At 34.7% G+C, this 12,604-nt stretch overlaps 1 protein-coding gene across 1 annotated transcript in view; it reads right to left on the reverse strand.

Moving 5' to 3' along the window:
* The window catches only part of plppr1.S (phospholipid phosphatase related 1 S homeolog), a 76,873-nt gene that overhangs the window by 39,793 nt on the left and 24,476 nt on the right, over positions 1-12,604 (reverse strand). Inside the window, exon 2 of the mRNA XM_018243739.2 lies at positions 4,376-4,475. Within this exon, the coding sequence (XP_018099228.1) occupies positions 4,376-4,438 (63 nt within the window). The 5' untranslated portion in view covers positions 4,439-4,475. The remainder of the gene's footprint in view (positions 1-4,375; positions 4,476-12,604) is intronic.

Below are 12,604 nucleotides of genomic sequence, written 5' to 3' on the forward strand. Positions count from 1 at the left end.
ATGCAGCAATTTGATTGGTTGCCATGGGTTACTGCCCATGGGCAAATTTGCCCAGTGTTGATAAATGACCCCCATTGTGTCTGATCCTGTGCTTTCAGAAAGTGCCAGTGCTGCACAATGAAACTGCTTTCAGATATGCTATTGTTTCTCCTACTCAATGTAACTGAAGGAGTTGCAGTGGGACTTTAAGGCTATGAGCACACAGGCTGTTGGCCCCCGGCTGTTGTCAGCCTGTGTATTTTTGCAGGCTGACAGAAGCAGATCGGCTCAATACCCTTGTTCCATTGATTTGAATCCCCTTTAAGCAGTTCTTCTTGATAGATAACACAGGAAATGTATTTTTTTAAAACATGAATATACATAATCTCATCAAAAATGTATCATGAACAACTACATTTTGCAATCTATAGTAATCAGCTCAGAAATCAGTTGTCAATGCACAGTGAATAGTGATGGTATGAACACCAAAATGTGCACTGGGGCCAAGAAACATAAAGGAAAAATAACTGAAAATAAATGTATGAAAAATCATAATATATTTTACTATATAGAAGCATTACACTAGGGATGTTATATTGTAGACTCTATACTGTTTACTGTACAGTCACTAACATGGCAACAAACATGTGGGGTTTATTGACCAATCATACTAGACTCTTCTATAATGTAATACAGTCATTAATGCAAAAAGTTTTGGAAAAAATATATAATTAATGCCAATAAAAGGATTTTACCAAATTCTGTCCATTCTGTTATGGATATACTGCAAAGCTCAATATGAGCAAAATAGGGATGAATCAAATCTGAGCTATTTTTAGCAAGATTCGGATATGGCTGAATCCCAGAGCCACATTGAACCAAATCAGAAGTCTACATAACTGGAAAAAAAACTGGTGTGTGCTTCATTCATGCATTGGGAATTTACTTTGGTGAGTCAGCTTTTATGGCACAGAAGAAGGGTTGGGATTCAGTTCATTATTTGGCTGTATCCGTACCCCTGGATTCTGAAATTCGGCCAAACCCTAAAAAGCAAGGTTTGGTGCATCCCTAGACCAAACCATAATTTTGTCATCTTGTGTTGTTTGATTCACTGGTCATGTCACAAATAATAAAAAAAAAGAAATTGAGCCATGGAACACCTGATTGCTACAATCATACATGTATGTGCCAGATACTGTATGTTTTGATTAACAAGTTAATCCTCCCATAAATTGAGTGATTTATTTATTCACCAATATGAATTAAGAGCAGACTTTCCAGAATGCACAGACCCCCAATTTGCCCACTTGCTCTATGAAGCCTTTTAGTAAATATGATTCCCACATTTATACATTTTTAACATATAGGGGGTTATTTACTAAAATCTGAAAATGCCTCATTATTTCAACCACACTTCCATCCACAATTTTATCTTATTTATGAATAAATTAACTCGAAAAAATCTGGTGCAGGAAAAGACTCAATAAAATCATGAAAAAAATACAAATCATACAATTTTCTCAGATTTGACAACTGAAAACTCAGATTTTTTTTCAGATTATCAACCAAAAACCATAAATTATTCAGATTATTGTACAAAACCCTATCGCAAATCATGATTTTCCCCATGAAAAATTTAGTTTTATCCTTTAAAGCTCCAACCAGAAAAATTTGGACTTTAGTAAATAACCCCCATAGTGAATGCTTATATTCTTTAATCATTTTTTGTCATATCTTTCATGCTTAATTATTTTACTTCTGCTTTAAACTCGCAGCCATGGTGTGACAGAAATGGAAATATTGTGAATATTTGATTTTTCTTCCACCATGAACTCTATAATAATTTGTTGATTCACAGTGTCTGCTTTTTCCACAGCAAGGAAGTTCCTTTGTATTCAAAAGATTTGCTATTTTATTTTCACTAGAGTACAAAAGTAGAGTAAGCCAATCAACAGCAAAGAATACAAAAAAGCTTTGAAGACTGCCAAAATATATTACATAACATGAACAAGGAACGGCTGAAATTAAATTAGCAAATACAGATGAAAATAACATTTTGCTCCCCACGAGTTTTTTTTTTTTATTTTTTATTTTTTGCTGCTGCAGTGGGGAAGTGTAAGTTATTAATTGTATACTATGCACAATGAAATATTTTTTATTTTAAAGGAGGCATATAGGATAAGTAAAACTCCCCATATCTTGTAGGCAATATTGAATAATATACGGTGCTGGTTTACTCTGGGCTAAAAAATTAATACTATCTTTTAAAATGTCTTCTTTATTGGAGCTCCCTATAGATTTGCTACAGCTGTGGTCCCTGTTTCAAAAAAACGATGAACATTTCCTAATGGTCCCTGCCAGAAGCACAGTAGGAAGAGGATAGCAAGTCAAAGACAGGCTTCAGTTCCCTATCAGGTTAGCCTAGCTGCTGATTCCTATGCTACAGTGTTGCTTGGGAAAGGAGGCATGAGGAAGTGGAAGAGATGGTTGGGACTAGTAGGGTATTTGTATAAATTTTCAATAAATTAACCCCCCCAACACTATTTACAATATTTTTAGTAATGCAGTATGCTTATATGACTTTTATCGCATTCCCCAATAGCTAGCAAGCTATACATAGAGCTAATTAATGCTTTGATACAAAAAAGAAGGGAAGGGAATGAGATAACAAAATGTCCCCTAAAAACTGTAATTGCCCTCCCACTCTCTCTATCTCTTTGAGAAGTCTCAAGAGCTGTCTCAACTGCTTTACCATTAAAGTCAATGTAAAGTTGGCCATGCATGTATCAATAATTCTAACTATGGTTCATACAATTATGTTTTTTTTGTGGTGCCCCACCAAGCCCGACTGAAAACTTATCGGGTAAGTTATAGAAATGTAATTTGTTAATATACTGTAGCATGTTGACATGGTACATCAACAGATGAGGAAGTGAAGTGGCATCTCCTTTCACATCCTTTCTTTGTGACTTGTTTTTTTCCCCATCAAAAACCAGGTTACATTTTATTGAGGGGTCTCCATTTTCATTGTGTACTCAGCTGCTTGATGTCTCAGAGAATTATACTAAAGACTCCCACACACTTTTGACTTTCACGAGAGTCCATATGGAGTCACTCATCCTAACTCTGATTCTGTGATTTGAATTGCATAAAACTATTGGTTTATGAGCCTTAATTGGATAAGCCAAAGCACACAGCACCATTGACCTGTACTGGTGAGGCTTATAGATTTGTATAGGATGTGATTTTTTTTTTTAATCCTTTGGATCTAAGTTTGGTTTAACAGTTTTAATTGGAACCAAACACATATTGATAGCTTGCATAAGGCTTACCTTTAATTTTCATTGTCATTATTAATTAAAATAAAATGTGAAAGTAAGATCATCATTGATATTGTAGATACTACATGATGTTAGTGGAAAATTCAAAAAGGAACACTGTAATCTTCAGAGTAGAACCTGTTTCTGTTTCCCACATATCATGTAAAGAGAAAAATGTTACTATACAAATGGTCTCTGTGTCATTGTATACACAGACTGAATGCCCTGTCCATTATTTTTATTTTTATTATTTTCCATCTGTTAAGCAGGTTTTCTGTTTTGATGTCCCTGGTGGTTCTTGGCTTTCTTTAGTCTAATTTGTTGTCTGCTATAGAAAACAGTGAAAAAAATATCATGGCATAATAGAAGACACAATGAGCACATTTATAGAAGCCTTAAAGGTGGTAGTAGTTATAGTAACTTGGGTTTGCTGGCCTTGTGTTCCCAGGCACCTACTGTCATACTAATTGATCATTGGACTGTCTGTAGAATGAGAGATCTATCACTGAGAAATGTTGCAGATCCTTTCTCTCTGCCCACTGTCTTACACTATTTCCAAAGCAGTGACAGTTTTGTAAGTGAAAGTGATGTGCTATGTGAAGCCTTTTAATTATGTCCTGCATTGATCTACTGAACTTCTGCTACTCAGTAGCCATATCTTCTATGTGTGTACTGGCCATTCAACAAAGCATCTAACAGAAACAAATTCACTTTTAAGGTCACTGATGTTAAATTTAAGCACAACACAGTACTGCATATGTAGTATTTTAGTATTGAGGCTCTCTTTACTAACATAGTCTCAATATAGTTTGCTCAAACAAAATAGTTGTTTTTCAGCATTAAAACATTAGTGTATTTCATTGGCAACAATAAATAGGTTACCTGTTTTTAAGTCCTTGATGTAGTTTGAATCATTCTGGAGCCGAGATAAAAGCTTGTACTTTTAAAATAAATATTTCAGTGGCATGCAATGCCATTCAATATACCTATACAAACTCCAGAGAGACTTATGCAATGAATGCCCTATACTGGCTATCATATCAAGGCAGTCTTTAATGCAAAGGACAAGTACTCACCTCCACAAAAATGAAGCATGGTATAATTGAATAACTTCGATGAGTGTTGGTCTCTAAAGCCATTTCTTTACTTTTAGGTAATCAGTGATTTCTCAAACTCCTGGAAGACAAATTAAATATTAAAAATTAAATATATTTACTATTCCAACCTTCTGTAAATTGTGTTTATCATGAAGATCTGGGTGCTAAGCTGTATTAATTTTTGACTAAAGGGATCAGCTAAAATGTGAGTTCTTTCTACCTCATTTTACTTGATCACCTTCCATGTGCAGATTAGGAGTAAATATCTATTTAAAATCTATTTAAAAGTTAACTAGGCTAGACCGAAGAGAATATGTAGGTGTATTGTGCTTTTTACCAGTTACAGGTTGATATTGGGAACAATCCTATCCTTCACCATTTGATTCTGACAAAATTGGTGCATAGCATCGGAAAGATCACTGCTTAACATGTTTTGTAGGTAATACGTTTCTGCTTATTCAAGAGGCGTATTGAAAAAAATCACAGGGTTAAAATTTCATTGTCAGGATCGAGATTTATAGAAGTACACGTGAACATATGTGAGCAGAGAGTTAAGGTACGAAAGTACTGTAGATGTAGTGTGATGTAAATAACAATAAATATATAGAATAGGAACTAACATGTCTGCTATTATTGTTATGATTATCATCATACTATTCTAATATTATTCATGCTCACTCTGTAGTGAGTGTTGTTTAAAATTAAGATGGAGGAACTATCGGGGGTTCATATGTTCACGACAAATCTCATGCAAATTTGGCTGATTTACCAAGCTCTATCCTATTAAATAAATTTGCCCCATCTAAAATTGACTCTTAGAGGGATATTTATCAAAGTCCGAATTTATCTCAATAATTTCTGGAAAAAACTCCGACCAAATCCGCATGGGTTTTTTGGGCTTATTTATTAATACACTTTCCCAAAATTTTGTTTGCGGGGAAAAATCGTGATTTTTTAGGATCTTTCATCCGATTTTCACAATTTTTTGGGATTTTTCACACAAAAATTCAGAATTTTGCCAAAAAACTCCAGGGTATTGCCAAAAACCCACCGCGCATCAAAAAATCATTGGGACTTCTCCCTTTGACTTATATGCAACCTCGACAGGTCTGAGATGCTGGCTTTTCAGATTCAAACTTTTTCCATCCTCTGGGTTTAATAAATTCTGAAAAATTCGTGTTTTTTTAAAAGGCTGATTTTATAAAAAAAAAAATTACAAATTTTTTGTGATTTTTGCATTCATAGTTTAGTAAATAACCCCCTAAATCTGGAATTTTACATTAAGGATGTTATTTGCTAAACTCTGAATGCAAAAATCCTGAAAAATTTGTGATTTTTTTAGTATAAAATCAGACTTAAAATCACTAAATTTTCACTAAAAATCACAATTTTTTCAGACTTTATTATACCTTGAGGATGGAAAAGTCTGAATGTTTTTTCTGGAAAAAAAACATACAAACGTTTTCAGGTGAAAAATCTGAAGAAATCTTGAAATTTGGATTTTTCCCACAAAGCAAATGTTTGTGATAATCTAATAATCAATATGCCGAAAAAACTTTTGCAGATTAGATCGGAGTTTGTGGCTGGAAATTTTGAGATTGATAAATAACCCCCTAAATTGTTGAGGCAGAAGCAGGGATTTTTTTTTGCTGAAATACAAGATATGTTCTGTTAGCAAGTATTTTTGAAAAGTAATATGCCAATAATTGCAAGACATACTATCATAAAAAATATGAACAGCATGAAATGTTGCATAATGCAGAATTAAAGAATAAAATAATGTCCTCCTGATTTTCAAATAAATGACATGTGTCGCAATACACCATTGTCTATCTTCTATGTATAAATTATTTTGCAATATTGTGTGTATGCGCTTGTGCTTCCATTTCTGATGGTTGAGAGCATATGTCACGACTCCTCTTATCTTCTGCAGAAGTTATAATTTAAAGTATAATGGCTGATGGAATAAGTAGGTAATACATTACAAAGGTATCTTGCCAACTCTAAAGCACACTGTGACTGATAATACAAATTATACCATCAATTCAGTAAAATTAAATAGCAGTCCCCTTCATCACCCAAGCAATTTATTAAAAGTTAACTTCCACTTGAATTCATGCCCTACCTAAAAGTCCTCTTGATATTGGTACTAAGTGAATTATCCTCACTCTGCTTTCAGTGCTCCTGAAACATACTTGGTGTTATTTTTCAACACTGGGCAACTTTGCACCTGGGGCAGTAACCTATAGAAAGTTGTAACTTATCAGTGTCTATTTTTTTCAGATAGCTGCAGATACAATAGTAAAAAAAAATGAACACCATAGGATTACTTCCAAGGGAAAATTAGGAGCACACAATATTTTTTTACACCAGTTAACATGAATGTTCTGCCAATACAATGAATCACAGCATCTACAAACCTAAGAACAATATGCTACTGTTAATAATTGCACACCAGCATGGCACAAAGGGATTTGTCTACTCCACATACAAAATAGAAAATGTTTAATTCAATGCAACAATCTGCATTCTAGCCTTAAGTTAGTTTTCAAGAAAAAAATGTATAGTCAAAAACTGCTTGTATAGCAGATAGGACAAAGTATGGTACAGGGTCGATGCACAAGAAGTAGGTTGTGGCCCTGGGGACCTCACCACTACTTATAAATTCACATGTCTGCCAGGCATTTCCAGAGAGCTGCCCTACAATGGCTACAAATCTGCTATGCTCATTTGATGAAAGTTTCAAAAATAAATTAATAATTGCGATGAGATCATATTAATGCTATATGTAATTAAATTAAAAATAACCCCCGGAAAAACGTTATAAAAATAATATAACTGGTATGCTTTCGTATGTGGAAACCTGATTTCAAGAAATTCAGAAAGGCCATCTCCTGTACAGGATTATTTATCAACATTATCATGTTAGTGGTTTTAGAGGTTTTTGAAATCATGACTAAACTCACAAACTCTAAAACCACGATTGTTATAGAATTTATTAACAGATCCCAACATAAAAAGTATGAACAAAAAAAGGACTGAACAATCCAAAAAAAAAAATATATGAATCGCTCTAAAACCTCTAAACCTCAAGTTCAGAAAAAACAAAAAGCTCTAAAAGTCAGAATCGATAAAAAATGGTCCAATAAGATCAGCACAGCTCCCATTGACTTCTACTGTATAGGACCTTGACAATTTTTACTTGGCGAAGTGTTGTGAAGGTTTTTGTGTTTTTTATACTTAATAAATATGACATTTTTAGAGCATTTAAATGAATGTGGCTAAAAATGCCATGTTCTATAAACTGAACTTATTGCACCAGCCTAAAGTTTCAGCTTCTCAATAGCAGCAATAACCAAAGACTTTAAACTTGTCACAGGGGGTCACCATCTTGGAAAGTGTCTATGACACTCACATACTAAGTGGGCTCTGAGCAGCTCTTGAGAAGCTAAGCTTAGGGGTTGTTGCAAATTATCAAGCAGAAAATGAGGTTGGCCTTTAATATAAGCTGATTCTACAGGGCTGATTATTAAATTCTGATGCTAATTGCACTGGTTTCTGTGCTGCTATGTAGTAATTATCTGTATTAATTATTAATCAGCCTTATATTGTGACATTTTTATTCTGTTTGTACTGTATATTGTGAGTGGGTCCCTAAGCTCAGTAAGTGACAGCAGCACAGAGCATGTGCAGTGAATCAGCAGAAAAGAAGATGGGGAGCTACTGGGGCAACTTTGGAGACACAGATCTTTACTGCTAAAGGGCTTTGGTTGCCTTGGGCTGGTACAGAAGCCCAAAACATATTGAACAAGATTTCAACTACTTCTTTAGTTTAACTTTCCTTGTCCTTTAAGAAATATAGGAAAACCACAACATTTTCAATATTTCTGGAGAAAAAAAAATAGAAATTCCATTGTTAGTAAATGGGTCCATAGAGTCCGATTTAAAAAAAAGATTGTTTTTTTTCCTCTGTAATAATGTTAACTAAGCTGCATAAAATCAAATTGGTGTTAAATATATCCTACCAGGTTTATAACATCTTTCAGATTTTTTTTAGCAAAGCAGAGAACCCAACTTGGTTAGGGTGAGATGGGCCAAAAGGAGCCAAACAGACATGCAGCATAAAGCCTTCTGAAAAAAGGAGGTATTTGCTTGCCTCTTGCCATATACAGAGCACTGCCTTAATACCAAAAATGAGAATAACTCTCACATAATGCATTATGGACATGAGCCATGAAAATTTACTCCTTTATGTCCCTAAGCTTAAGGAATTCAAGGTGATTCAAATGACATGAAAAACCCTTATCCAAGAGGTTTTTCAGGTTCCACATCTGTAATCATTTTAAATTATGTTTTAATTATATATATATATATATATATATATATATATATATATATATATACACACACACACACACACACACACACACACACACACTGGCATGAAGACTTTATTTTTACACAGAAAAATAATTAAATCAATTCATTTTAGAGGTAATAGAGGTTGTAAAACTGAGATTATAAGGTTCATTCATCAAAAGGAGCCATTGGCAAAAAAACAATGCATCCTTTGCCTTTTGCACCTGTTTCATCTATTGCATCTGCCAGAACCACTTAAGAAGGAGCACTACATGATGGGACATCCACTCACTTGCATGTCCTGAAGGAAAAGAATATTGTGCCAGGAGACAAATCTCTCTCCATAGCCCTGTATATATGCTTGATCAAGGCAGATGAGTATGTAACTCCTCATCTGTTAGTAGTATGCTCTGCACCTGGACACTCAAAGCAGCTCTTATAAGGGGCCGATTCACAAAGCGTCGAATATCGGGGGTTAATTAACCCTCGATATTCGACTGGGAATTAAAATCCGTCGACTTTGAATATCGAAGTCGAAGGATTTTAGCGCAAATAGTGCGATCGAAAGGATTATTCCTTCGATCGAACAATAAAATCCTTTGAATCAAACGATTCGAAGGATTTAAATCCAACGATTTAAGGAATATCCTAACATTGAGTTCGGAAGCTTTTAAATGGCGAACTAGGGGGTCGAAGTTTTTTCTTAAAGACACAGTACTTCGACTAGTGGAACGATTTTTAGTTTGAATCCTTCGATTCGAAGTCATAGTCGTAGTCGAAGGTCGTAGTAGCCCATTCGATGGTCGAAGTAGCCCAAAAAACACTTAAAAATTCGAAGTTTTTATACTTCGAATCTTTCACTCGAAGTTAGTGAATCGGCCCCCAAGTGTATTATAGAAGGCTTAATTTTCTTACTGCAAATACCAAGACAGCACTCCTCCCTTTTCCGAACCATCAGTAGGAGCAAATACTAAAAGACAAATTCTTTCTATTTTGACTACAAGGCTGCCATAAATGTAACTGAAAACTGAAACCCCATAGAACACCCCTTATTACATCAGGATGTGTGTCTGGGTCTCTTGTTGTTCAACATGACCGCAAAAAGCATATACTCAAGAAAAACTCACATAAGTGAAGAAGGCTGCTACACCATTTGAACTTCTCTTGTTGTTGAGTCTCTTCTCTAATGTGTTTTTTTTATGACTGACATACTGTATAGTAACATCTGATTACATACAAATTTAAAATCTATTTTAAACTGGGATTTTTGTAAAAACTAAGCTTTACTCATGTTTTATTTACAGATTTGCAGAATGTTATGATAAATTATGCTCATTAATATTTCAGGTTTATTAATCCTATTGTCAGCTTGTAGGCTCTGACACATAAAATCAAAAGATTCTTCTTCTTATATTTTTTTTTTTTACATTAATACATACATAAGCTTTGTATTTCCAGAAAATAAATATTAAGCAATACCTTTTTCTTATGTTGTAACTCAACTCATTGTCCTTGACTTAACTATAATTCTTGACTTTTCTTTTCAGAAATCTGACTATTTAGACTGCAATCGGTATTGCTGTCAATAAAAACAGAAGCCCAGTTGTGGAGGTGGCTTCACAAATGTCAAAGCAGAATGCAAAAATACCAATCAATTTATTATAATAAGTTTCTTAAGATAACCCCTAAATATCTCAATACAAAAACAAATCTTAAATAAAAATTCTGTAATATCCTGCATGACTTTAAGACAAATACTATTTCCATTATGTACTGACTGCCATTCAAGGCCAAATTAATTTAACTGGGTACTTAAAATTATCAAGAGCTTGCATCTTCTAGAGGACAAAGCAGGCCTCCTTTGAGCAGAAAGCACTCTCTCACAGCACCCCATGTAGTCAAGATTTTGAAAAAAAAATCAATTGTAAAATTGAAAGGAAATATAGAGCACCTCAGACCACCCCAGGTGCAGATCTTTTTAAGAAAAAGCGTAAAAAAATTGGTGATAATGTAGATAAGAACCATGTAAAGATAGTAAAAAAAACACAGGCCTTGTACACCTTGTTCAGTTTCAAGGGGTGGGCAAAGTTTCCTATACTAAGCCTGTACACTATAACTAGGTGCCAAGTTTGTAGGAATCTAATTCATTGATAAACCCCAAAAACTTACATAATGTTTTAATTGTTACAGAGTATAAACCATAAAATCTGTCGTGCACAGCACTGCAAAAGTTTTTTGGCTATGTGCAATTTGGAATACATCCAAATCAAACCCATTTTGTCAAAACATACCCCAGAGATGCCATTATAATTGCTACAAAAAAAGTCGTTAACAAGCATATTAATCCAAGACCAGCCAGTATAATGATTGTAGAAATGACCAGTGAGGACTCCATTATTTCCAATAAACACTCCAGTAAGATAAATGCAGATAGACTGTGGCTACATTGTGAATAGATTGTAAGCTTTGCTTCACCTACACTTGCACAAGCAAAATGGCAGCAGGAAAGTTCTTGCCTCCTGCTGCTCCCACGCTGCTTGTCTCTCTCTGCCTCACTCTGCCCGGCTCATGTAAAAAACAAAATCCAAGATGGCTGTGCATTTCATAGTGGAATGTATGGCCATTTTGAAGCAGTGAAGTGTTACTAGATAGGTTATTAAGTTATAGATACATCTATGTCTTGCAAGACATCTGCAACTGGAGATCCCTTTGTGGCTCAGTTGTAGAAAAATGGACTGAAAGGAGAATTCAACACATGGTTTAAAAAAATCCTCCCCCTAACAACTGCGCATGCGCTGAAAGTCACAAAAATTTCCCAGAAATTTACTCCAACTGCAACTGCACAACATACAATATGCACTGGTAAAAGCATGTTTGCTTCAGAAACTCTACTATAGTTTACATAAACAAGCTGCTGTGTAGCCATGGGGGCAGCCATTCAAGCTGGAAAAAAGAAGAAACGGCACAGTTTGCACAGCAGATAACAGATAAGCCCTGTCCAATAGAGTTATTTTTTATGTGCATTGTATACTGTGCCTTTTCTCCTTTTTCAGCTTTAAATGTCTGCTTCCATGGCTATATAGCAGCTGTTTATATAAACTATAGTAGTCTTTCTGAAGCAAACACACCAGTTTTACTAGTGCAGGGCAACACTACGTTATATTTTAATTACTTTGATTCACTTTCAGTATTTGGTGTTCCTGTTCCTTTAAAGCCAATAGGATTGTGTTGCCTCCAATAAGGATTAATTATATCTTAGTCAGATCAAGGACAAGTTACTGTTTTATTATAAAAGAGAAATAAGAAATATGTTTTAGCACCTTGAATTATATGATTAAAATGGAGTCTATGGAGGAAATTTACTAAGCGGCGAAAATTTTACAGTGACGGCTTCGCAACCGTCGCAAAACACTTTGTCAGACGAGAATTTGCTCAGACAACACTAGTTTACTAAAATGCAAAGTTGTGTCCAGGGCGCTAAACACTGGTGAATTTTTGCTATCGTTACTTCGGCAATAAAAGCGAAGATTCACTAGCGTTCAATTATGCCAAGCGCAACTTTGTTAGAGGTCTTTGCTCAGGCTAATGTGCATACGGTGGGAAATTATAAAGTTGAATGGATGTATATATTGCAGCAAATACACAAGTCCAGGAAACCTTAATAAAGAAAATAGAGTTGTTATAATGCCCTACACATGAGCCCACTGTATAGTTCCATATACATATGTTCCATATGTTAGAAAATGTATGAGGGAACCCGGTTACCCAAAAAAAATTTGCAGGCTATCACTCTGAAAAAAGGAAAACACGCCAGCGTTTTTTGGGACTTAGAAAATTTTTCCACTAAAA

Source organism: Xenopus laevis, chromosome 1S, assembly GCF_017654675.1.
Source record: "Xenopus laevis strain J_2021 chromosome 1S, Xenopus_laevis_v10.1, whole genome shotgun sequence".
Lineage (NCBI taxonomy): Eukaryota > Metazoa > Chordata > Amphibia > Anura > Pipidae > Xenopus > Xenopus laevis.